General features: G+C 41.5%; 2 protein-coding genes and 1 pseudogene across 2 annotated transcripts in view; 2 read left to right on the top strand and 1 right to left on the bottom strand.

The window, feature by feature from the left end:
- Window positions 1–1521: 1521 nt before the first annotated feature.
- Window positions 1522–4624, bottom strand: eaf1 (ELL associated factor 1). Its single transcript, XM_029740781.1, has 6 exons — window positions 4366–4624; window positions 3686–3780; window positions 3407–3543; window positions 3115–3287; window positions 2753–2998; window positions 1522–2624 (listed from the first exon to the last, which is right to left on the bottom strand). Exons 1-6 carry the CDS (start codon window positions 4466–4468, stop codon window positions 2575–2577), a joined length of 804 nt encoding a protein of 267 aa, XP_029596641.1. The 5' UTR covers window positions 4469–4624; the 3' UTR covers window positions 1522–2574.
- On the top strand, window positions 4575–7346 carry LOC115179341 (methyltransferase-like protein 6; annotated as a pseudogene).
- A 5529-nt stretch (window positions 7347–12875) lies between these two features.
- The window catches only part of LOC115179361 (SH3 domain-binding protein 5-like), a 29804-nt gene continuing 14826 nt past the window's right edge, over window positions 12876–27853 (top strand). The window contains exons 1-3 of the mRNA XM_029740800.1: window positions 12876–13228; window positions 13845–13907; window positions 18159–18287. Of these exons, the coding sequence (XP_029596660.1) occupies window positions 13151–13228; window positions 13845–13907; window positions 18159–18287 (270 nt within the window). The 5' untranslated portion in view covers window positions 12876–13150. The remainder of the gene's footprint in view (window positions 13229–13844; window positions 13908–18158; window positions 18288–27853) is intronic.

A 27853-nucleotide genomic window follows, 5' to 3' on the forward strand; every position in this document is an offset into this window, starting at 1 on the left:
TTATGCAGTGATAGCACATCAAGTTGTTGTATAAATACTAATTATCTGACATTTTATTCCCATTTGAACCTTGTTGTGGTTTAAAATGGTTGAAAGCGCAGTGATAACATTTCGATTATAACTAAACTAGAAATCACCGTTTTTCGATTGGAATTTGATTATGCATTTAGATGGTTGAATGCATAGTGATAACACACCGGAAATTCAACAAACTTCTGGCTGTCTTTTTGAGTGGGTGAATAAAGGTTGAAATCTCATTGATCAACGTCTCAACCAAATATTACCCACATTTCCACGTTGAAATTACGTGGTGTGCCCACTGCGCAGTGGGATACTATGGCAGGGATACAGCCACGTCACATCTCTATGGGGGAAACATCAAGATATTTTGGATTAGGGATTGTTTTGTTATAGGGCACATGATATAGAGTATCAAATGATATTCACTGTCACAACCGTTGCTGAATTAAAAGATGTAATCCAACGTGACTGCTATCACTCCAAATCAGTTGAATCTATGGAACTGATTAAAAAAACATGTGGTCAATTTATATCAGCATTTACATTTGATGAATAACTCAAAATCTAGTGAAAATAGACTTTTATGTAAGTAAAAATAGAAGTTCGGTGTCTCTATTCTAAAAAACTGTTTTTGCTTCTTTGGTCCTTTTGAAAATGTCTACACTGGTCTGAAACTAGGCCACTGATATATGGTTGGGAACTTGAGACAGTGATATATGATTGGGATCTTGGGACACTGATATATGGTTGGGATCTTGGGACACTGATATACGGTTGGGAACTTGGGACACTGATATATGGTTGGGAATTTGGGACACTGATATACGGTTGGGAACTTGGGACACTGATATACGGTTGGGAACTTGGAACACTGATATATATGGTTGGGTATTTGGGACACTGATATACGGTTGGGCCAGTAACCAGGTTTCCATCCAACCTTTTTATGCGAGTAAAGTACATGTCGGATAAAACAATGCCACGACGGGCCTGGTGGAAACAGCACATTTTGTCGGTAAACTTTCCAAATTTCGACAAAACAAAACACAGTAGACAAGGTGGGATCTTTTTGTGTCTGTAAAATTAATTATGCGAGAAATGGCAGTGGAAACGCATTTATGTGCAAATATTGATATAATAACTATCATATAGCAGTAAATTGGGAGTCATGTGATGATATTGTGTGGTCCTCCCACTACGACTCGGGAAAGCATGCAGCTCATTAGGCTATATGAAATAAATGATAAACTTCACATGGTGGTGAAAGTGCACGGTGATGAGCTTGATGCGCCTTTCCAATAAATATCGAGGGTCTTATTCTGGTGACCTGATGATCGATGCTTGGCTGCCGCTTGACAAATAAAGAATAATCACGCTTTATCCATAATAATCTCATCATGTAGACTAGCCTACCTGCGAGCTGCTGGCTAGAGCGCACGTGCAAAGACCAGAGCTTCGCAATATAACGCAACATTAGTATAGTTTAAAATGCGTTGGAAACCCATTTAACTTGTATTTAATGGTAATTTAATCCCCAAAATTGTTTTTATATGCACTACGTCATCACGCACATACTGTTATCCGCAACAAGTCAATTTGATGGAAACATCTCTGGTGGGAATATGCACATGTTGTTTTAATGCGGATTTTAGAATGTTGGCATGAAAATCTGTCACCAATTGGATGGCAACCTAGTTATTGAGTGAGACAGAATCAGAAAGTCAAATGATAGATGTGGAAATAGTAGAATATTTGCTATAAAGGGTATGATGAACTGGTTGTTAGTTGCATTTAACTGTTAGGTCAGAAAGGTGCTGTTAAAAGCAATGCAACATATTTTAGGTGGAAACTGCTGAAAGTGATGATATTACAATTAAACTAAAGTGCTTTGACATGTAAAGGATTGACCCAGGCTCATTTACTACCATTTACCTGTTACTGATATTTACCTGTTCACCAGAACAGGTCAATATTCCAGCTAAAACCTTAAGTAAGTGGTCAATTGAAACTGATTTTACATGAAAAATATGAGTATGTCCTTTAGTATCCTCTATAGTTTAGATCGATGTGAGCTGTATCCTGGCCTCTTAAAAGACTGATTTTGAAAGTGTCATGATACTGATAAAAACATGGAATGGGTGAAATGCTTTCAGTGCCTTCTTGATTTCCAGATAAATAGGGAAGATGGGGGTGATATTGTCCAAATAAGCCCCTCCCCTTGTGATGAAACAAGAAAACAACAAAGACTTGTGATATAAGTTGATACAACTAGGAGCTCTAACTACAGAAAATATGTATATGCATTCTAATATATATTTTTTTGCATGTTTTCATATGTAAAAGGATTTAAAAATACAAAACAAAATATACAGCTAATCAAAAAATACACTATTAAATCTCTAGGTTGGCCGGTCTCTTAAGAGATATAACAAATACAATAAAACCAGACTTTACAGTTGGGTCGGTTACCACAGCAACAAAACAACGGAACCAGGCAAAGAGAAGAAAGAGGAGAGCAAGATGGTGTGATAATGAGAGGTAGATGGGGGCAGTTCAGTCGTCGTCACTGTCGCTGCCTGACTCGCTCAACTGGAGGTCATTCCCTGTGGAAACACCAACACACACATTGCTACATTGCAACCACCACCTACAGACTTCAATCGAGAGATAAATTATTAGTAGTCCCCCCAACGTAGAGTGCTACACTGGCCCTACCAGCCCTGGTACTCACTGAGCGTGTTCATCAGCTGGTTGCTGCCCTGTTGCCTGTCTGCTCCTCCGTTGGCCATGGGGTTACGGTTGGGGGAGGGCTGGATGTGGGGGAGAGGGAGTGGGACAGGTTGGGGGTGAGGGGCGTCATGCTCCCCATCACTGCTGGAGCTGTCATCCCCACTACCAGAGCCACTGGCCGAGTCAGATGAGCTGCTGCCGCTACTGCTGCTCATTTGTTCAATAACCTCCACCTCCGCTCGCAGCTCTGTGCCAGGCCAGGAGGGGGCGACAGAGGCAACAGAATCAGTACACAGACAAAGTCAATAGAGAAACAAGAATGATCACTTGGTAAAAGTGGTGGCAACACATGAAGAGGCTCACCTCTCTTGATGTCATCTAGTTGGGGCTCAGGGGAGGGATTGTCCTTGGAGGGGGAGGTCTTGGCCCCTGCACCAGGCTTAGTGGGGGCACGGAACTGCGCTGGAGGCTGGGTGGCAGTGGCACGCACCGACTGCTGCTCAATCCTGGCCTGGATCTTACTGCTGCCCTCCGCTCTGAAAAACAAAGTCAACAGCTGCACATCTACTGTCACAAATGATCTGCAAAACACATTTATCCTAAAGGTTCATTGTTACTATGCATTTTTGAGACAGTGTTTTGGTTAACCCCTCACCTGGTTTTCTTGACCTGGATACTGCTGCTCAACTTCTCCAGCATGTACTCCCCAGTGTCATGATTGATGATAAGAACACAGTCTTTCTGATATGGCCGCTTATTCCCTTTGAATACTGTCATGGGTGGTGTAGAGCCCTATGAACAACACAATAACAAGTATCATGATCAAGTACACCGTTTGCTTTCATCTTTCTGCAGTGGAGTTATCAGAAAAAACTTTTGTCATTGTACAGCACAGGCAAAAGACCACAGTTAACTAAAAAACACCCACTCTTACTGGAATGTGAGGTAATGTGATGGTGACTTCCTCTCCTTTACCGACTTGCAACTCTCCCTCGCAGCTTGTGTCAATTGAAGCTGGTTTGAAATCATCTACAAGTATGAAAGAGTGGGAAAGATAATTATAAGGTCAGAAATACTAATTACCTGTCCAAACTGTAATCAGTAACATAACTTTAAAATTACCCAAACTCAATAACGTAATCTGATTACTTTCCCCTTAAGAGGCATTAGAAGAAGTACAAAAAAAGGGCCCATCAAACGCATTTGGTGTGTCATCATAGTGGTCTCTGACTTGTGGTCAGACTAGTTCAGGTGGAACAACCTTAAACTTGCGCCTTTTTTCAGTACTGAATTGAATGTCATTGAGAAAACAGAAAGGTGTTAATGTATGTTTTTGCAAACATCCTTCCTGAATTTAAAAGTAATCACCTAGCTAATTTTACGCTACCTACGTTTTCAAAAGTATTTGTAATCTGATTACAATATTTTTGCTGGTAACGTACCGTACCTGATTACCGTTCGTTTTTTGTACTCAAGCTGGCTAACAGTAACAAGCTACATTGTTAGGTAACGTTAGCTAGCTGACGAAGATAGTTAGCTAACGTTATCGAACATTCCAACTTGTCAAAAGGCGTGATTTATACGTTAATCTCTAAAAATAGTCTGGCTACTAACATCTGATGGTGTGAAATGACGATTTTGGCCTCTTCTCAAAGCTCTCTCCGAGCTTCAAAACATGTTCTTCTTTGTCCAAAAGCGGATTTGTACTCCCATTCATGACTCTGCTGGAAGTTTAATATTCACATTTATTTAAATGATGCTGCGTTATAAAATGTAATGATGATTAGATACTTTAGCTAGCTATGCAGCTAGCTAAGATGTTTCGCGAAACAATCCATACGTCACATGACCACTCCTTTTCCTGTTTTGTTCCAGTGCTGAAATGTCACCGATAAGATCTGAGCACCCTAATTGGGTTGACCCCAAAATAAACACCCACAAATCAGCATATTTAGTACATTAGAATTAGTAACAATGTATTATTAGTAGTATAAGAATACGAATTTCCCTCATACGAATAAGTACAACGTTTTTACTGACTGATATAAACAGTCCGGAATCATCGTAACCAAACACTGTTCCCACACGGATGAAGAAGACTACATGCCACACAAGAAATCTTAAAACATTTCTGGAACGTTTGCGTTCATAAAAAATTTATGTGGAAATATTCCCTGCATTTTCATTAAGTCTATCACAATAATGTGTTAGTACCATCCATTAACATTAGCTGGATAATTGAATATGCATTGGTGAAATAATAGATTTGAGGATGTCAAGGAAGTGCTGCTATTAGCTACTACCGTTAACTACAGTAGTGCAAGTTATGGCACTATCAAAGCAAGACGACACCGCTGATGTTGTTCTCTCTGGAGAGGAACACAAAGACGGGTTGCCATGTCTTATCTCACCTGTCCAAAGAAAAACATCTACTGGCAGGACTTTGAATGAGAAAGAGATGGAGAAACTGACAGGTGACCAGACTTTGGTGTCTGACTTCAAGCAGATGAAGTTGGAAAAGGAGGCACAGAAAAACTGGGACTTGTTTTACAAAAGGAACACAACAAACTTTTTCAAGGATAGGCATTGGACCACCAGAGAGTTTGAAGAACTGAAAGTGTGCCTTGAGGTGAGAAGATGGCGTAGGAAGTTGTTGGGTTCCCTGCTAGGGGTGTAATCTCAATACATTTCTCTCCCTCAGTTTGAAGCCCGGAAGCTGGTCCTGCTTGAAGCTGGCTGTGGGGTTGGGAACTTCATCTTCCCACTACTGGAGGAAGACCTCAACATCTTTGTCTATGCCTGTGACTTCTCACCACGAGCTGTGGAGTTTGTGAAGGTAAGAAGATGTACCACTGATGACCAAGAGCCAGTGGGACTTTTAATAAAACAACACAGATATCTGGTGTCATTTTCATTTTGTCCTCAGGAACACTCCCTGTACTGCACTGAGCGCTGCAGTGTGACCTGACAAAGGATGACCTGAGGGGTAATGTCCCAGTGGGCAGTGTGGATGTGGCCACGCTCATATTTGTCCTCTCAGCCATCCACCCAGACAAGATGCAGCAGGCTCTGGACAACATTTACAGGGTGAGACAGGGCTGAGGAAAAGGATGAAACTGCAGTAAACACTTTAAACACCCTCAAAATAACTTGTGACTGAATTGACGTTCTCTGTGTCAGGTTCTGAAGCCAGGGGGCATCATTCTGTTCAGGGACTATGGCCTGTATGACCACGCCATGATGAGGTTTAAGGCGGGAAACAAACTGGGAGAGAACTTCTACGTCAGACAGGATGGCACCAGGTCTTATTTCTTTCCCTAAGGTCAGTCCATTCCTCTTTCTCTTTCCTCTCCTACATTTTCCCTCATAGTAGTTATTTTATCTTTTTTGTCTTTCTTTATTGTCTTTTTTGTCTTTTCGAATTACTCACAAGCAGTAAGCAGTCGGTCTGGTCTCTTCTATGGGACTCTTTCTCTGTTTATACATTTTTAATCTTGATTATTGTCTAATCTTGATTATTGTCCAGTCGTGTGGTCCAGTGCTGCAAGGAAAGACCTAGTTAAACAGCAGCTGGCCCAGAACAGAGCAGCATGTCTTGCTCTTACATTTACATTTACATTTAAGTCATTTAGCAGACGCTCTTATCCAGAGCGACTTACAAATTGGTGCATTCACCTTATGATATCCAGTGGAACAACCACTTTACAATAGTGCATCTAAATCTTGTAATCAGAGGGCTGATTATAAATACTATGCATGCCAGGCTCTCTTGGCTAAGAGTTGTGGAGAGACTGACTGCATCACTTCTTCTTTTTATAAGAAACATTAATGTATTGAAAATTCCAAATTATTTGCATAGTCAACTTACTCACAGCTCTGACACACACACTTACCCCACCAGACATGCCCCAAGGGGTCTTTTCACAGTCCCCAAATCCAGAACAAATTCAAGAAAGTGTACAGTATTATTAGAGCCATTATTGCATGGAACTCCGTTTCATCTCATATTGCTCAAATTAACAGCAAACCTGGTTTCAAAAAACAGATAAAGCAACCTTCCCCCTATTTGACTTAGTTTGTGTGTATGCGTTGATATGTAGGCTACTTGTGCCTTTAATTTTTTTTAATGTAGTTCTGTCCTTGAGTTGTTCTTGTCTATTAATGTTCTGTATTATGTTTCATGTTTTGTGTGAACCCCAGGAAGAGTAGCTGCTACTTTTGCAACAGCTAATGGGGATCCTAATAAAATAGCAAATCTGAACTGTCTGTTTCAGAGCTCCTAGCAGACCTGTTCAGAGTGGTGGGGTTCGAGAGTGTAACCAATGAGTACGTGCTACGAGAAACGGTCAATAAGAAGGAGGGGCTTTGTGTTCCCAGGGTGTTCCTTCAAAGCAAGTTCCGAAGGCCAGACCAATTACAGGGCTCCTGAAGTCCCTTTCCTCAACAAATGCTTGAAACCTTTAAAAGGCACAAATGGACTGAAACCTTCATATATAAATGGATATCATTGGACAAACGCCTACACTGCCGTATTGCTGATTAAGTGCCGTTTGTTTGATTATGCTTTTTTATCAATAAAAATGGTGGGAAAAGTACCCAATTGTCATACTTGAGTAAATGTAAAGATACCTTAATAGAAAATGACTCAAGTAACTGTCACCCACTAAAATACTACTTGAGTAAAAGTAAAAAATTGTGTGGATTTAAGTAGTAAAATCAAAAGTAAGTGTAATTGCTAAAATATACTTAAGTATCAAAAGTAAAAGTAAATGCTATACATAATTTCAAATACCTTATATTAAGCAAACCAGAAAGCACAATTTATGTTTTATTTACTGATAGCCAGGGACACACTCCAACACAGACATAATTTACAAACGAAGCATTTGTGTTTAGTGAAGTCTGCCAGATCAGAGGCAGTAGTGATGACTGTGTGTTCTCTTGATAAGTATGTAAATTTGACAATTTTCCTATCATGCCAAGCATTTGAAATGTAACAAGTACTTTTTCAGGGAAAATGTATAGGAGTAAAAAGTACATATTTTATTTAGCAATGTAAAAGTTGTAAAAAATTGAAGTTGGAAAGTACAAATACCCCAAAAAAACTACTTAAGTAGTACTTCAAAGTATTTGTACTTAGTTACTTTACACCAATGATACAACTATATGTGTATATGATGGAGAATTTCTTAGAGAGAATGGTTTGGTTGTGTAGTTTCAGAGTTGTTAAAGTTCCAATACTATTTTTTCCGCCATCTTTTCCAATCACGTAATACAATTATTTTATTTACCACAAGGGGGCAACAAAACCTGTAAAATAATATGTAACATCAAGTGCTCCTTGGTTACAGTCGAAATAAATATTGTCTCATATTTTTTACCCTGCTCAATTAGTTTTATATTTCCAGGTGATCATGTTTACCTAGCATTCATACACAATGTGCATAGTTGGCAAACCCATGTTGACCTCTAAAAATTTAAAAGTGATGTTTTAATGTAGATGTCATCCACCTATTCATTTCTTGTGGACAGATGCATGTAACATATCTGACACAATTATGCAAGATTGTAATTCTTGGTGTCCGAGATTATGCACCTAATGATTTTGAGTGGGCAGGATTTCTTTTAGTGCAACAGTAACAGTTCCTGATATTTTTAAGTTACCACTACATACGAGAATACCTCTGCTTTTATGTCTTTAGGCACTGAACAACGAGCATCTGGATTAGTTTTTGAGACCACCTCTTTTTTCTGTTCCCCCCCTCCAAATCCACCTTTCTGTGACACCACAAAGTGACCCTTGACCCTGTAGTAGGATGAGTCAGCAGCAAGCAACTGAAATTTTAATCACATGTAACCTTTTCAAAAACCTCTACAGGTGCTTGTCCTGTCTGGGTGTGTGTGTGTGTGTGCACGTTTCTGTGTATGTGCGTATGTGCAGGTGCACGTGCAGGTTTTTTGTGTGTATATTTGTTCATGAGGAACTGACCCCACCACGCGTTTGCCCTTTCCAGCAGTGGACTGGGTCAGTGTGGGTTTGTGCCATGTCACCTTTGGGAGATGAGACATGGGAACACGTGTCACTCCTCTCACACCATCAGGAACGTGAGGGAAGCTGGATCCACAGTACATGAGGAGTCTGACATTCAGTGAAATGCCACAACCCCACCAGACACTGTCTGCTGACACTTGGGGCTCAAAGGCCAGCTCCCTTCTGGCTTTTTATAGCCTGTTCTGGGTTTACTGATTCAGTCGATGATGGCAAAGCACTGCCGCTTTAAAAGGCTTCTTTATATCACCATGTAGGTTCACGTGGGTCTGGGCATCATTTCGGCAACCCAGAACCAAAATCTTGCATTTATTTAACTAGGCAAGTCAGTTAAGAACAAATTATTATTTACAATGACGGTCTACACCGGGCCAATTGTGCGCCGCCCTATGGGGCTCCCAATCACAGCCGGATGTGATTCAGCCTGGAATCAAACCAGGGACTGTAGTGACACCTTTTGCACTGAGATGCAGTGCCTTAGACCGCTGCGCTACTCGGGAGCCCATGTTAATATCTGTCCACAAGAGATTAGTCTGAGAAAGGCTTTGCACAGTTTCACTGACATTCATCTCTGACAGAGATCTATCATTTGTTTAGAAAAGGGGCTGATTAATAGATCAGATAATCAGTGCAGCGCCCATGTCAGACCGACCCTACCCACTGGGTACAGAACTTAATTCAACGTCTGTTCCACGTTCAATGAAATGACGTGGAAACAACGTTGGTTCAACCAGTGTGTGCCCAAGTGGATAGTGAATAAGCACAGTACCCGCCATTTCCATATCCTGTCAATAGGAAGTCTATAGCAACACAATGAGTTGTTGAGGGAGTACACAGGTGCTCCCAGTCCTATTCAAGGTCCCCATCATCACTCATTACTAATCACCTGTCACCATTATAACATTCGTGACACAGGTACACACCCTGATCCGGCCTGTACACACACACATAAACAAGTGGCGCCCGTCTTTCTATCGCGTGACCGAGTGGTCTTACTGATGGTCCAGGGGAATCATTATTGTGAGCCTCTACCCTCAACAATGTTCTCTTAATGTAACCCAGTCCACATTCACTCACTGCTATAACACTTAGCACTTTTCCCCTAAACATTTACAGCACTCTGATCCTTATCAGCCCTTAGGATCCTTTGTATATGAAGATGCTATAGGCACCTGGAATGTTTTGTGAAGTGGAGCCCCCATGAGTGTGATGATATTGCATAAGAGGAATGTTATAGGAGGGATTGCAGCGTATGATTACATATTTCTCCCCCCCCTCTCTTTTTCACTCTCTCCTTATTCAATTGGGAAGAATGTTCAGTGTGTCTCAGAGATCAAATATCGTACATATCTATCAGCGTTGTCCGTTCTACACAATCCATCTCTCTCCTCAATGTTCTGAACGTTCCGCCCTGCTAAACAGGACCATGCCAAGATCCTCCTCTCTTATATTGCTGTGTCTTTTCCTTTATAGAGAGGGCACTTCCTGTAGAAAAGACTCTCGCACAGGCTCAGGCTGAGGTCAGCTCTGCTCCACAAGAGCTCATAGCCTTCTAGTACTCTATATCTGGAGGGGTTTGACATATCCTGTTATTCAGACTAATTCCATTGGGTGGACAGGACATGCTGACTGCTGTAGATTACCTTGTGCTTTTGATAGTAGTTACAGTGATGTAATGTGGGAAGCTATAGGCTTGTGAGATAAGGCTAGTACACTGTTTCCTGTATAATTACCTAGGAAGGGATCCCTTCCTTAATGATATTGACTTATATTGATTTCAGTAAAATAAATAAATACATGTGTTTACAGTCCTAGATGTTGCTTTTTGGGGCTTATGGTTTTAAAAAAGCATTGGAGAAACACTGTAGTCTATGTAGTTATGAATGCCTATTGAAATACTAATCCTGATTTCACATTGATTGTTGATATACTGCATACTCCCGTTCCCCGCCTGATCACTGCCATCCTACATAAGAAGGCTGTATACAATATATTTGATTCTCCTCCTAAATGAGGCATGTTATTCTCTGTCTGTGAATGGGTAGTGGATGTATTCCAAGACGGTTTTCCAAACGCTACACGACCCAATCAGATTGGAGCCCTGTGGAAAAAGTCATTGAGGTTTTCCTGACTGGTTGATCTGCTTCCTCCCGTCGTCGTGTCTCATTATTGACACTGTCAGCGAACTGGGATTCTAACAGGCCCGCTCTAGCTGCTCTGTTCACTGGTTTTAAGGTGAGCAGCCAGACAGTCTGAGTTACATAACTGTCAAAACAATCACCCCCCCTCAATCTGCCTGTCTGCCTGCCAGCCATCCTCTGCTTCTCTCTTTTCCCCTCTGATGGGCGTGGGGAATGAAAACAAGGGTGTCTGGATGTGGGTATGAGAGAGGGAGAGAAAAAGAGAGAGCGAAAGAAGGAGTAAGTAAGCACCTGTGTTTGTGTTGACTGTACCTGTGTGAATACAAGTCCAAGTGGTGTGTGTTTGTATGTGTGGGAGAAAAAGAGGATGTAATACCTGGGTTTAGTCCCACACTGCAGAGATGCTATCCTCCTGTCCTAGCTATGGGAACAGCCCTAAAGGCAGCGCCGTGTCTGAGTACCCTGTACTTACGTACTGTAGCTCACCTTACTATCCGCGGCTGTCTAATCACAGACTGCAGCACCGATAAGGACCTCTTATATTCTGAGGTTAATGAACAAAAGGGTCTGTTGAACAGAACTGTGTCTGAGGATAAGGGTCCTTCACTGATGATGTGAATGTGCTATTTGCCTATCTAATCATAGGCAAATAGCAGATATAGCAGATATACTGTGACCCAGTATATCTGGGTCACATGGTGTCTGAATCAGGATGGGACAAACACAGCTAACAAGAAGTGAACCTAATGGAAGATTAGATTCTATGGGCTCAATAGCATTGATAGGTCTGTCTTGTCATCGTAGTGCACTGCAGTAAAATAACTGGAAATAAAACATTCTAAAGTTGAATGATAACCAAGCCTTATGTTCTAATGTCAAGCAATAGCACTTATAGGTGTCATTCAAAGCCTCTGTCGCTTCACAAACTCTTTATAACATTACCACCTACACATGACATTTACATACCAGGCACTCCATTACCTTAGATTGAAAGTGAGATTTAAAAAGATTTAGATCAAAAATGTCCATGAAAAAAGGGGACAGTTCCACTCAGATGTAAAAAGTCCCAAATGAGTCATGCCTAACATGATTGCTGTGTGTTTTACACAACAGCATCTCAACCTCTGAAACACAGATCGTATGGCTGGAAATAATGCATTTTTACATGATTTTTTAACATAAATGTGCCTCATTTTGGGTATAATTTCAACTTGAAGGAATTGTTATAAAAAGCTGGAAGCTATAAATCAATATAACAGAAGGTTTTGATTACATAGGCCATTTCCCATATTGATATTACTTGGGGTGAGTATTTATCTAATATAGGCCTACTGTACACTGGTGCATGATACCATAGAAATATAATTATATTTCTATGAACGATACATCCTCAGATTGTTCTTGAACTCTATTTCTTTGAATCCAGACCTAACAGACCAAAATAGCATGTTTAATCTATAGGATTTCCCCCATTCATTTACTGTATCATGCATTTCTTATGGTGTTACAATGCTCATTACTAGGCTACTTATGTTATGTTATGAGTATACAGTATATGGTATCTGATCATTGGAAAAGGTGAGTCTAGAATAGAGAGTATCTGGTATTTTGGAGTTGGCTAATAAAAAGAGGGTATCTGGTTGGGTATGGCTAACCTGCCTTTATGGAATGTAGGGGAAAATAATATCTGAGGGTATTCATTAAATACCAATTTCATTCATTATTATCTGAAATCTGGAACATTCTATTGTGGGAATAAATATATATTAAAGACATTTCTAAAAAGGTATTGAGTTTCCCCAATTGTATATTCAGCTTGTTATAACTGTTTTACCACACAGTAAGTAGTCTCTGATGGTACATAAATATATTAATGCATCCGTTTGGAGAGTAGAAGGGGCGTAACGTTACGCTGTAGAAACCCGTACACAAGTCATTTCATCATCACTGGCTCAGTGGCTCGGTATTGGACGCAGACAGAGCGCTGCTCTGTCAATTGACATATAAGACGAATATCAGTATTTTGTCTTTCAGTTTCCCGTATATATCGCTTTGATATACATATACATATTTCAAAAATCGTTTGTATCATTGCTAACGTTGCAGTGTGATTGAGAGTGTTCTAGAAATTCCCGTTTCGCCGTTAGAACGTCTCTTGGAAATTGGCTTTGTTCGCTCCGACAGCACACAGTCTGCTTTATCATCCAGAATGGACAATTTGGAGAAAGAAAATAGGTCTGACGAAGATTCGGAATACGAAGAAGAGGAGGTGGACCCAAGAATTCAGGTACGTTATAATAACAAGTGCTCTTTGTTTCAATTGAGACTAACTAATCAATTAATTTAACTGCATTTGATACATTCACTTTTCAATGGACATTTTACGAGTATGTATTATCACTGGCAGAAAGTCTATCTGATTTGGGGTATTTCATTTGTTTATTTTATTAATCTATTGATTTATCATGAGTGTCTGTCTACCTTGAACAAAATGTCTATATTGTACTTGACTTAGTTGCGATGTAGGCCAACTGGTTAAGTTTATGATGGGCTATGTTTTAGCCAAACTTGTTTCTGATTTAATGGAATGCTTGGGAGTAAAGGCCTGGCACTCAAATACTATGTTCATCTGTTCATACCTTCTGCTGTGTATTAGGCTATTCATTGGTTGAAAAATAACATTGTTTAACCTTAAAAACGATGTGCATTTAATATATCCATAAATCAAGAGAGTAGCTGATTCTTGTGTTTGTTCAAACCATCACTCTGGCTAACTTCTATTGTCCAGTCTAGTATTTCATACAAGTGTAACACATTCCAGATGTTGCAGACTTCCCAGATACTGTATCACATTCCTTTCTCTTGGTGTTGCTCAATATTGTCCTTTGCTCTCTTTCTTACAGGGAGAACTGGAGAAACTCAACCAGTCTACAGATGACATCAACAGATGTGAGACACAACTGGAGGTAAAACAGTACACACACACACACACACACACACACACACACACACACACACACACTTTCAAGTTTGACATACATTTTCCCTCCAAAGTGCACCACATGGCAGACACTGATTGACAATTACAAGGTGACCCACTATCAAAGAATTCCTTTCAAACGTTAGACATTGACCTCTGCATATGAAAGATGATTTGTTCAGGTCATTTGAGGTGGTTTATGTTGCAGGATGTTGATCTTTGGATGCTGTTAAATGTCAGTAAAGTAGTGGCACGCAGCTCTGTCAGTCATATACCTTTTTGGAACTGTATTAAGGTAAAAGTCTCTTTAGGACATCCGTTGGGGTCAAAGGAGGCATTCAGTCTATAAAATACCTGCCATTTCTAATGTTTACTGGATCCTCACTGACTTGAGCAGCATAAAGCTTAAAGAACTTAAAGTGCAATGTTTCCATTGATCTTGAGGTTCAATGAGTGCTTGTCGAATATTTACTTGTTTTTCGAGTTCAGATTTGCCCCCTCTGTGTTGTTGAGTCAGCGGATCATGGTCAAATCTGTTTATTTGTAGACCCAGTTTGATGTGGTCTCTCAGTGCACAGCTGTCTGCCGTTGGATTAAGTGGTGCGCCAATCGGTGAAGCGTGTCTATTTGACATGGACTTGAGTCCTTACCGATGGCTCCACCGATCTGTAAACAAAATTAATGTCTTAAAATATCAGATAAAGGCCTCTGTGGAAACCCTGCATCAGACACACACACAAACACAAACACAAACAAAATATTATCCACTATGGTTTTCTTCTGAGAGCAAGGATTGATGTCCAACTTTTTTAATGCATTTGACTTTAAAGGGGATAAACACACAGATGGACTGATTCACCATTTCTCTAACCACTTCTCAAGTACATACCCGAGGGACGTAGGGGTGCTGAGGGTGCTGCAGCACCCCCTAACTACTGCTCAGTGCAGATTTGGCAGACCTTCTGTTGTTGATGGAGTGATGGTAGTCAGCGGCAGAGCCCAGTGGATGAAGGCCTATTATAATGTCCTGGTAATGGACCATTGGCTGTAGTGTTTGTATTGATAAGATCAAGGAGCACGTGTGACTGCTTTTATGACAAGGGCAAAAGCAAAACAATAGCTGTAGTTCCATAACGTCTGTGAGCATTTTTTATTGAATTCCGAGGCCTTTCATTAATGCCAATATCAACATCCAAGCGGAATAAGCTGTATCTGGGTAAAGGGCAATACAGTTACACAAATGGATTGGATTGAATTTGAGTATTTTGAGGTATAGGACTGTGTGTTTGAGATGGTGTTCAGTGTATGAGGAGAATGTGACAGAGGAGATGAAATGCGTCACAAAAGCAACGCTCTGCTCGACCCTGAGGTGTGAGGGACAGAGAGACTGCACTGTACTGTAACCTCTGAGGTGTGAGGGACGGAGAGACTGCACTGTACTGTAACCTATGAGGTGTGAGGGACAGAGAGACTGCACTGTACTGTAACCTCTGAGGTGTGAGAGCCGGAGAGACTGCACTGTACTGTAACCTCTGAGGTGTGAGGGACAGAGAGACTGCACTGTACTGTAACCTCTGAGGTGTGAGGGACAGAGAGACTGCACTGTACTGTAACCTCTGAGGTGTGAGGGACAGAGAGACTGCACTGTACTGTAACCTCTGAGGTGTGAGAGCCAGAGAGACTGCACTGTACTGTAACCTCTGAGGTGTGAGGGACGGAGAGACTGCACTGTACTGTAACCTCTGAGGTGTGAGAGCCGGAGAGACTGCACTGTACTGTGACCTCTGAGGTGTGAGGGACGGAGAGACTGCACTGTACTGTAACCTCTGAGGTGTGAGGGACGGAGAGGCTGTACTGTACTGTAACCTCTGAGGTGTGAGGGACGGAGAGACTGTACTGTACTGTAACCTCTGAGGTGTGAGGGACGGAGAGACTGCACTGTACTGTAACCTCTGAGGTGTGAGGGACGGAGAGACTGGTACTGTACTGTAACCTCTGAGGTGTGAGGGACGGAGAGACTGCACTGTACTGTAACCTCTGAGGTGTGAGGGACAGAGAGACTGCACTGTACTGTAACCTCTGAGGTGTGAGGGACGGATAGACTGCACTGTACTGTAACCTCTGAGGTGTGAGGGACGGAGAGACTGCACTGTACTGTAACCTCTGAGGTGTGAGGGACGGAGAGACTGCAATGTACTGTAACCTCTGAGGTGTGAGGGACGGAGAGACTGCACTGTACTGTAACCTCTGAGGTGTGAGGGACGGAGAGACTGCAATGTACTGTAACCTCTGAGGTGTGAGGGACGGAGAGACTGCACTGTACTGTAACCTCTGAGGTGTGAGGGACGGAGAGACTGTACTGTAACCTCTGAGGTGTGAGGGATGGAGAGACTGCACTGTACTGTAACCTCTGCTGTATCAGCTAGAGGAGAAAAAGAGGGAGATGGTGGAAATGAGAACAGAAAAAAAGAGGAGGGAGTAGAGGGAGAGAGTGGGGGAGGAAATGCATTAGGAGGAGAGATGGAGCAAGGGGGGACCCCATCCTCTGAATTTTCTCTATTGAGAAATAGAGGGTTTACATGGCCTGTTCACACACGTTGTACAGTTTTCATACCCAACAACTCCCCCTTGTTGTTCTGAGACTGAAATAATGCATGGTGCCTCCCCGGCGGTGGCCTCTTGCTATGCAGGAGGTTGGGAGTTCATGTAAAGGCTGTTTTTCTCTCCAGGATGGCAGGTATCTGATAACCACGGCAGAATTCCAGTCTGACAGAGTACAGTAAACAACCATGTTGGGCCAGCAGAACAGCAAGTAACAAAGTGTAGCAAATGGCAAACAGCGGTGGTGGAGCCATCACTGTATTTGGTTCCTTGATCTGCATACACACTGAATATGAAGGAGCTAGGGTTCAGGGGCTAGGGGTTGCCTTCGGACATGGTGTTTGTCCTCAGATGCCAGCTTGTTGCAGGATGACTGATGATCTCACAGGAAGTGTGTGTCCCTGCCCTGTTCTCACAATAGGCCTTCTATCCCTCAGATTTGAAATGGTAACAGGAAGGACATCTTAGTCCAGAACACTGGTGCAGATTCATATAAAGTCTTTTTACATATTTAACCTTTCAAAGAATTGAAAACAATCCAATAAACTTATTGCATAAGTCCAATATATTTTTTCCACACTGACATCTCCAGGAATCTGTTTTAACGCTTGTTTTTGATTTCTGTCCACCATGATGTCTCCTTCTGGACGTCACACTTGACCCCACTTGCTTGTTCTCAGAAAAATCTCATCTGCCTTATCTAAAACGGTTTCAAGGCGAATTAATGTTTTGGACTAGATTAGATGAGGTTTGATATGATTGAATGGAGGCCTGTTATTGGCTTTATCAGCATGCTTAGCTGGGGGCTTTTACATCTGACCACCATGACCGATGCATAAACATTAACAGTAGCTGATGGTGTGTCGCATAAAAGGCTATTTCCTATGATAATTTTCAAATGGCCATTTATTTGTTAATTGCCTGTTTGCTTCTGTCTGAAGGTTACATTGACATAGCTGCCCATGTTAACTTGATAATAGACTAATGCAATTTTAGGACACTGGCCTTTTCAATTCTTAGAATCGAAGGAGGGGGGGCCCCGACTCGTACATCAAAATTAATTTAATGAATTTAATTACTTTCAGAGTCTGACTGAATACTCTGGTTTTGTGAAATCCTGTTGCGTCTAACTTAATATTTGCTGTCAATTGTTAACTGCGGTTGTAACGATCGTCAAAAGGAGTCGACCAAGGTGCAGCGTGGAATATGTTCATCTTGTGATTTATTAACTCAGAACACGATAAAAAGTAATGAACAAAGAAAATACGACCGTCACGTTCTGTAGGCACACAAAACAATACAAAAATAAGATCCCACAAACAGGTGGGAAAAAGGCTGCCTAAGTATGGTTCCTAATCAGAGACAACGATAGACAGCTGCCTCTGGTTAGGAACCATACCAGGCCCAACACAAAGAAATACAAAACATAGAATGCCCACCCCACACCCTGACCTAACCACATAGAGAAACAAACCCACTCTCTCAGGTCAGGGCGTGACAGCGGTTGGTTAAATGGTTAAGAACAATGACGTAATGATGTCATCGTCTTCTATTACCTTTGTGAATATTCATAGCAAACAAAGTGTTGGAAGTTCACTACAGTTCTAGTTAACCCTTTCTCCCGGTTTCTCTCCAGGATGCCAGGCAGAAGTTCCGCACGGTGCTGGTTGAGGCCACGGTGAAGCTGGATGAGCTGGTCAAGAAGATTGGGAAGGCGGTGGAGGAGTCCAAACCCTACTGGGAGGCCCGGAGAGTGGCCAGACAGGTGAGACATCACTGGGTGGACAGGGGGACTACGGGCTGGGGGTCTCTGCTCATATTGATCTAAGAAACAGTCCATAATCTTTTATATATTGGAACCGCTTTATTTGCCTAGTTCGCATTCTATTTGCCTAGTTTCTTTAGGATTCATTAAAACCAGCACCATTGCGTACTCTTTGATACCAGGTTGACCACCACAGCATTTCTAAATCACGGGGGTGGAGTGGCTCTGTGTGAAGCTGTGATCTTGGTTCCTTATTCTGCAAAGCCGTAGTTACTGTTAGAGGAGATCTGCTTCCACCTGCTCATCTAGATAAGAGCCCTGCAGCTGTAAACAGTCAGAGAGGAATCGCTGGGACCAAACCAGACGTGAAAAGGTTTTTAAAGGCCAACCGTTCTTCACTTCTTTTATTTTGTTCCCTGTGGTGTTCTTGGCTCTGCTTTGTTCCTCTCATTCAGGCAACCTCTATATGGCTTCTTAATGAGAATGCAGCTTTGTGAGGTTGTGATTTATGTTAATGCCCCTGACAACACAAATGAAGTTCCCTTATGGAAAAAGGAAGTTATTCTAAGTTTGAGGATATTGGATAGTATGAGTTCCTCTGTCTACCTTTCGCACATCTACTCAGGGGCGCAACTTTCACTGGGGACGGGGGGGACATAAACACCCCCCCCCCCCCCCCCCCCCCCCACACACACATATTGAAATATAAAAAAAACACAGAAGGGGACATATTTGCATATGTTATGATCTTGTAAAGGCTGGCTGAATTCTGGCAAAGAGTATGTTCTTTTATCTCAGCATGTCTACAGATTCTCCCTTCTCCCTGTTTTTGTTTGCTTGGAAATGTTGATACTGGAGACTGTTATCAGAAGAAACTGTGTAACCTAGCATTTGTAGCAGCTAAGAAATGCATTGCTATTAATTGGAAGTAGGGTTGCAAAGGGTCGGAATCTTTCCATGGGAAGTTAAGCCTGGGAATTTGGGAATTTTGCTTAATTTCATCAAAAAAGTTGGCTTATAACAGTGAACTTTTTTTGTGGGATACACATAAGACAATTCTAGGTCTTGTGGCATATTTTGGTTAAACTATCCCCAATTCAATAGAATTGCAACCCTCTGCATGCACAGTGCATTCTTCCATCACATGTGCAGTGCACTCTTCCATCACATGTACAGCTGATTCTCAAGATCTTGCACATTAATGAGATGCTATTGAGCCCACACTACTGCACTGTCTGAGCCAAGGACTACATGCTTTCTGGTAAGTTTTGATTACAATACTGGGTGGGGTGAATATATTTTATGACATACATGATTTTTTGTTAACTAGTAAGTAGTAGCCTACAGCAAAGTGTGTTTAAATCATTTCGAACTTGTTAACAATTTCTGCTAGTTAGTTTTTGCTACCATGTGGGTTTTAGCTTGCTTGAGCCTGCTAACTGAGGAGTGTTAATTCACCTGTTTCCATACATGTTTAATTTTAAAACATTTATCTTACAAAGGAGTTGTTTAATCTAACTGCTTAACTATTTATCTGTACATGGAATTGTATTTGTTTTTTGTTTTTTTTAAATTCCTAATCTTTACAGGAAAATGCCACAGGCACTATCTGACGTTTAGAGACATTTCACTGCAGCTAATGTAGAAAGAAAAGCTGTGTACATTTGCAAATATTGTGCCAAATCATATGTGAAGAATGCAACAAAGATGTGCATAAAGTTCCATCAGCGCTCACAACAAGCAACCTCTGACAAAAGTCCCTCTACTTCTATTCGAGGTGAAAATTATGAATCAGACACCTTATTGATAGCAACAGCTCATTATCCTCCTGGAATGAGAAGTCTTTTTGACTCAATGGAGGAATGTAGTCAGAGAAATGCTGATGAATGTCTTGTTCAAGCTGTGTATGCAACTGGTTCACCTCTGATGCTCACAGGCAATGTGTATTGGAAGAGATTTCTGAATGTTCTTCGTCCAGCATACACCCCTACCCCAGACATGCTTTATCTACTAATTTGCTGGATGCAGAGTTCAACAGAGTTCAATTGAAGGTCAAGCAAATCATAGAGAAAGCAGACTGAATTGCAATCATCTCTGATGGGTGGTCGGATTTGCGTGGGCAAGTAATAATTAACTACATCATCTCCACCCCTCAACCAGTATTCTACAAGAGCACAGACACAAGGGACAACAGACACACCAGTCTCTACATTGCAGAAGAGCTGAAGGCAGTCATCAATGACCTTGGACCACAGAAGGTATTTTCACTGGTGACAGACAATGCTGCGAACATGAAGGCTGCTTGGTCTAAAGTGGAGGAGTCCTACCCTCACATCACACCCATTGGCTGTGCTGCTCATGCATTAAATCTGCTCCTCAAGGACATCATCGCACTGAAAGCAATGGATACACTCTACAAGAGAGCCAAGGAAATGGTTTGGTATGTGAAGGGTCATCAAGTTATAGCAGCAATCTACCTGACCAAGCAAAGTGAGAAGAATAAGAGCACCACATTGAAGCTGCCCAGCAACACCCGTTGGGGTGGTGCTGTCATCAGAGTCTTTCCAAGAAATGGCCATATCACAGTCTGCCGATATGGAGCCAAGTAAGAGAAGAAATCCGTACTGCCCTGCCCACTTCATTGTTGCTCCAAGCAGAGGAAACTGCAGTTCTGAAATAAATCAAAAAGCGTAAAGACTTCTACCTGAAGCCCATACACGCCGCAGCATACATGTTGGACCCCAAGTATGCTGGCAAGAGCATCCTGTCTGGTACAGAGATCAACAAGGCCTATGGTGTCATCACTACCGTGTCTCGCCACCTTGGCCTGGATGAGGGCAAGGTTCTTGGCAGTCTAGCGAAGTACACTTCCAAGCAAGGGCTTTGGGAGGGAGATGCAATATGGCAGTTGTGCCAACATATCTCATCAGCCACCTGGTGGAAAGGACTTTGTGGATCTGAGGCTCTTTACTCTGTTGCCTCCATCATCCTCCAAATCCCACCAATATCAGCCGCCTCAGGTTGCAACTGGTCCTTGTTTGGGAACACACACACCAAAGCGCGCAACAGGCAGACCAATACATTTGTTGCCATCTGGGAAGATTTGAGGCTTTTTGAGCCTGACAACGAGCCATCCTCAACAAGGTTGGAAAGTGACAGTGAAGATGAGGCCTCAGTCTGATTTTCAAGAGGTGGTCCAGGGAGAAGCCTGAGAGGAAGACAACCAAAGCTTTAGTTTCTAGACTATAATTTTACAGATGTATGTTGAAAACGTTTTTGGGAGATGCGATGGATCATTGGGGATCATTCAATATTCCCTTTTGTTGTTCAGTGGAATCATCCCATGTGAAAAGTCAACTCATTTAATTAAAGTTAAATTCGTAACTAAATAGATTTTTTTATTTCTATTGGAAGGATTTAATCATTTGCAATTATGTCTACTTATGATAAGGTAAATATAACCAATGCAAAAAAATCTACATTTAAATGGTATTAATATTAATTTGCATATATTCCTGTAAATTCGCATATATTCCCGTTAATTCCCACGGAAAGTTTCCACCCCTGAATATTCCCCAAAATGTGCAACCCTAATTGGAAGGTTGGTTATCCTCCCAGAATGTCACAATGGATGGAAGAAATGTCAAGTTATGCATCACTAGATTTGATTTATTACAAGATTAAGGGTACACTGTGCAACTTTCATAAGGTTTGGGTGCCTTATATGGAATACTTTATGACAAAATGGGTCTGTATTGAAAACCCAAGATATTTTTTAGTCGAGCAGTTGCAAATAGATTATTTTTTTCATTGGCACACGAGACACCGGTCTGATTTGCGCCGGTCTCAGTGGACTAATCCATTGAGGAGGCCGCGGGGACGACACGGTCCAAGAATATGGGGATTGTGGCTCAGATGCACAAGGCACGTCTCTCTCCAGAATGCGCTCTCTTCCAGCCATTTCGTGGGTATTCATTGTTTCATAACTTCATTGTGTGCAATGTTTGCAGTGTCTATCGATTCCCCATTACATATATCACCAGTAGTAGACTACATTTACCGTTAATTCATATAATTTCTAATCTGCGATGTTTGTTTGTGGTAATTTCTGTTAAGGCATTGAATATATTTTAATTGCAGTCATTTATTGTTCTTATTTTCGGAGTGGATATGTGAACTCACAACCTTTGCTACACTTGTCAGAAACAAGTTTTTATTTCATTCCATTTACGAGTTTTGTCAATGTATTAATCGTCTTTCGTTTGAAACGCTCCTGTCAACTAAGGATGCACACCTGATTACGCATATAGAAGTAGGACTAATTTACCTGGCCTACACACAAATATAGGCTCATAAATGTTCCTATAATGAGCTGTGGAGCTTCTCCCAGTAATTATTCTTCACCTCAACAGCAAGTAAACAAAGTCTGTTTTTAGAATCAATTGAGAATGACAAAAGTTCCTCAAAGTATTTGAACAATATTTCCAGCTCTCTCCCATTCAATAAACACTTGACATGAAAGTGAAAAATGTAAAGCTTTGATCCAGTGGAAACGTCGTAAAATACCTGATTACTTGCACAAATGGCACAAATGGCCTACAGCTGTGTCTGTCCTGAGCTCACTGGTGCGGAAACTCTGAGGGCCCAGAATATTTTATACAGTGTTTCAAGTTTGCTAGCATGAGTTTCTGGGTGACCCAGTTGATAGTTGATACAATGTTTCAAGTTTGTTGCAGACAGGGCATGCATAGCCAATGTGATTTATAGGATATTTATTTTTATCAGGATATTTTCTACCTGCAGGCTGCAATGTTTTTATGTGTTGACTTTATGTACGCTATTTTTACATAGTTGGCAATGGCAATAAAAGTAACTTTTAGATTTGTATCATTTTCATTTAGATTTAGATAGAATGTAGATTAACCACAGACAAAGATTTTGACATTGAAAGACTTGTAAATGAAATTAAACTGTTCATAAGAAAATGTGCATATGAAAATCATAACTAGCACGCAGATTGGTAGAAAGGGTAAGATAAATTGGCCCTCCAAATGGAAAAGATTGCCGAGTGCTGGTGTAGCCTATTACCGGCAACTTCAGGAGCGTAATTCTGCGAAGCGGGAGCAGCAGGGAAAATAAATTGTTTCGTTTTTTTCTGGCTAGGCAATCTTGATCTCTGGCTCTCTCTTGAGTCATTTGTGTGTCTTAATTATTTAATCAAACAGTCTGCTTAAAGCATCAAACAAGTTCAGTACATATACAGTTGAAGTCAGAAGTTTACATACACTTAGTTGGTCATTAAAACTCGTTTTTCAACCACTCCACAAATTTCTTGTTAACAAACTATAGTTTTGGCAAGTTGGTTAGGACATCTACTTTGTGGATGACACAAGTAATTTTTCCAACAATTGTTTACAGAAAGATTATTTCACTTATCATTCACTGTATCATAATTCCAGTGGGTCAGAAGTTTAAATACACTAAATTGACTGTGCCTTTAAACAGCTTGGAAAATTACAGAAAATGATGTCATGGCTTTAGAAGCATCTGTTAGGCTAATTGACATCATTTGAGTCAATTGGAGGTGTACCTGTGGATGTATTTCAAGGCCTATCTTCAAACTCAGTGCCTCTTTGCTTGACATCATGGGGAAATCAAAAGAAATCAGCCAAGACCTCAGAAAAAAATTGTAGACCTCCACAAGTCTGGTTCATCCTTGGGAGCAATTTCCAAACGCCTGAAGGTACCATGTTCATCTGTACAAACAATAGTACGCAAGTATAAACACCATGGGACCACTTAGCCGTCATACCGCTCAGGAAGGAGACACGTTCTGTCTCCTAGAGATGAATGTACTTTGGTGTGAAAAGTGCAAATCAATCCCAGAACAACAGCAAAGAACCTTGTGAAGATGCTGGAGAAAACAGGTACAAAAGTATCTGTATCCACAATAAAACAAGTCCTATATCGACATAACCTGAAAGGCAGCTCAGCAAGGAAGAACCCACTGCTCCAAAACTGCCATAAAAAAAGCCATACTACGGTTTGCAACTGCACATAGTGACAAAGATCGTACTTTTTGGAGAAATGTCCTCTGGTCTGATGAAACAAAAATAGAACTATTTGACCATAATGACCATCGTTATGTTAGGAGGGAAAAGGGGGAGCCTTGCAAGCTGAAGAACACCATCCCAACCGTGAAGCACGGGGGTGGCAGCATCATGTTGTGGTGGTGTTTTGCTGCAGGAGGGACTGGTGCACTTCACAAAATAGATGGCATCATGTGGAAGGAAAAGTGCATGTATATATTGAAGCAACGTTTCGCAAATGGGTCTTCCAAATGGACAATGACCCCAAGCATACTTACAAAGTTGTGGCAAAATAGCTTAAGGACAACAAAGTCAAGGTATTGGAGTGGCCATCACAAAGCCCTGACCTCAATCCCATAGAAAATGTGTGGGCAGAACTGAAAAAGCATGAGGGAGCAAGGAGGCATACAAACCTGACTCAGTTACACCAGCTCTGTCAGGAGGAATGGGCCAACATTCACCCAACTTATTGTGGGAAGCTTGTGAAAGGCTACCCGAAACGTTTGACCCAAGTTAAACAATTTAAAGGCAATGCTACCGAATACTAATTAAGTGTATGAAAACTTCTGACCCACTGGGAATGTGATGAAAGAAATAAAAGCTGAAATAAATCCTTATCTCTACTATTATTCTGACATTTCACATTGTTAAAATAAAGTGGTGATCCTAACTGACCTAAGACAGGGAATTTTTACTAGGATTAAATGTCAGGAATTGTGAAAAACTGAGTTTAAATGTATTTGGCTAAGTTGTATGTAAACATAAGACTTCAACTGTAGCTGATTTTGTTAAAACACATAGGGTGTGTCTATATATAGAAAAATACAAATTTTAAAATGTCAACCAATCAATTGGTCGAAAGAAAAGACTACTCTCTACTCTTTTTTCTGTCGGTGACAGCCCTAGTAGAAATGCATAAAATTAGCTTCAGATGCCCAGGTTATGTCCCCCTCTCTAAAACCAAAGTTGCGCCCCTGCATCTACTGGCCCAGTTATTTCACTGAAAGCAATGGTATGAAGCCATGATGTGTTCAGGGGTTCAATAAGAGTTTGGCACATACTTGAAGGATTGTGACTTAACTCCGTGGCTCTTATTTCCAGACTAGGTTGGCAGGGATCTTAATTATGAAGAAGTGCAGGGCTCGCTTGTCTGTCATACTATGCTGAGCTCTGCAACAAGAAGTCAGTGGGACCTGACTGCATAGCGCGATTCTAGGGCACTGGTCTCACACACCACACACACACACACACACACACACACACACACACACATCACAGGTCTCATCGTTCGATGGTGTGGTTGGGAGCATTACAAAGCGGTTGAGGTTGAAATGAGTCAGTGGTACGGTAAATGGCTGCCTCTCTAACATGGTTGAGTTAATCAACCTCACAGTGGTGACTGGAGCAGAGCCCTTCTTAACACAGCAGTCCTGAATCAATTATGCAACATAAACACTCTTCCTCTCTTTCCCTATCTTCCGATTCCTCTGTACTCTATCTTCCTCTGTCTTCCTCCTCTTCTATTGAAATGCATCTCCACCTCCGTCTCTCCATTCTCTTTCAGTGGGTGAGCATGTACACAATGTTGAACTTGAATCATTGTTTGCCCAGAGGGGTGGAAATTCTCTATCTCTCTGTTTTGTTGAAGTAGCCTACATGAGCAATACATTATCATTTGCTTTAGATGGCTAATGATAAGGTACACAGGGAGGGGCGACGCTGTGGAAAAATGCTCTTGACCATAACTCAGGCTTTTGCATAACAAAACAATAGATGGTCACTTACCTTAGATGTTGAGAATACTTGCTAGTATATCCTGAGGTAGTAGGTGTCACAAGTTAATGGTTGACTGCGCTTGTAAGTGGATCAGAGACCGCTTGACTCGGCCAGAAAGTTTTTTACTGTATGTGTCCTGAGGGATCGCTTGGGCACCCTGCACTTTCTTTGACAGCTCCCATTTTTAAAGTGCTGAATCAGAGTGCCTCGATTGCTGCAGTCACCGGTAGTGTAAAATGATGAAAAGTGTTTTTCTTATACCTCATGAAATATGTATCGTTTCCTTCTCGTTAACCTCAGCTTTGAAGAGTGTGGCTTGACAAAAAGTATTCCAGTCAAAATTTGGAATTGGGATTTGGTTTACCTTCTGAATTAACTGGAATTGTTGGGGTCAAACATTGAAGTTAAACATTGAAGTCCTATTCCCCTTCCCCCTCAACTGCCCAATCTTGTCTAGAGAGTAGGTACAGCTTGTGGGAGGAAAGGTGGAACAATAGAGAGGAGGAGAGTGGTGATGTGTTGTGGCTGGTGCAAGGTTTGGGCACAGTCTACCTCCCCCCTCTATCTCGCCCCCCTCCCTCTCGCTCTCTCCTGCACGGCCCGTTACCGACAGTGATTACCACGCAGCTGAAGTGCACAGTCGAGATCGTCTCAGCCCCTGGCTGCCTCAGTTATCTAACCGCAGTGCGTCTGGAGGTGGGAAGAATGAAGGTGAGATGGATAATGAGAGAGAGGAGGGGAGATGCCTGAGGTCCAGAACAGAGGAGACAGACTGTGGATATGTCTGTGAGATTAGTTATGAACTGACCTCCATGATGGCCATAGATTGAACAGATGTGGGGCTTAGTGGTTGCTGGCTGGGGGAGGAAAGCAATGATAATCCTTCAGGCCTGGAGGAGATCATCCAGTAGATTGGTTAGATTTGAAACAGCTGGAATAGATTCAGACTGGGGGAGAGAGCTGTCTCTAGCTGATGTATGAGATTGTTCTCTGGCTCTGAGTCAAGGGCAGATGGATCACAGTTACAAAGGAGACTCTATAGGTCCCTGCACATCTTTGTCAGAGGCTGGGGCCTCTAATACATCAACCTGTCACCGTAGTGTCTGGGATAAAGAAAAAGGACTGGGAGAGAGTTTGTAGGAATTTATATGGTCTTGAGTTTTTGTCATACTGTAGTCATTGCATTTTATTACAATCCCAACATGCATTCTTGCCCTGGAAAGTTACTGGCTGTGGAAGAGTAGGGAACCTTGTCCCAGACAGTCTCCTTTACCGCCACAGTAACTCAGTTCCGTTTATTACAGAACAACTAGTATATCCCTGAGGGTATGGAGATTGGTTTAAGACGGTTAGTGTCATTTTGTAATCCTGAAAAGTCAAGAGACCATCTGTGGCCTGTCTCTTTCTCTGTCTCTTTCTCTCCTGTGGAGAGAGGTTTTGGCAGGCTTATAGCACAGAGAGGATGAGGGTCATGGGTAGAGGTCGACCGATTATGATTTTCCAACGCCGATACCGATTATTGGAGGGCCAAAAAAAGCCGATACCAACTAATCGGACGATTTATTTATATTTATTTATATATATATATATATGTAATAAGGACAATTTGCACAGTACTGAAAGAACACTTTTATTTTAACTTAATATAATACATAAATAACAATAAATTTAGTCTCAAATAAATAATGAAACATGTTCAAT

This window comes from Salmo trutta, chromosome 3, assembly GCF_901001165.1.
Source record: "Salmo trutta chromosome 3, fSalTru1.1, whole genome shotgun sequence".
NCBI classification, from domain to species: Eukaryota; Metazoa; Chordata; class Actinopteri; order Salmoniformes; family Salmonidae; genus Salmo; species Salmo trutta.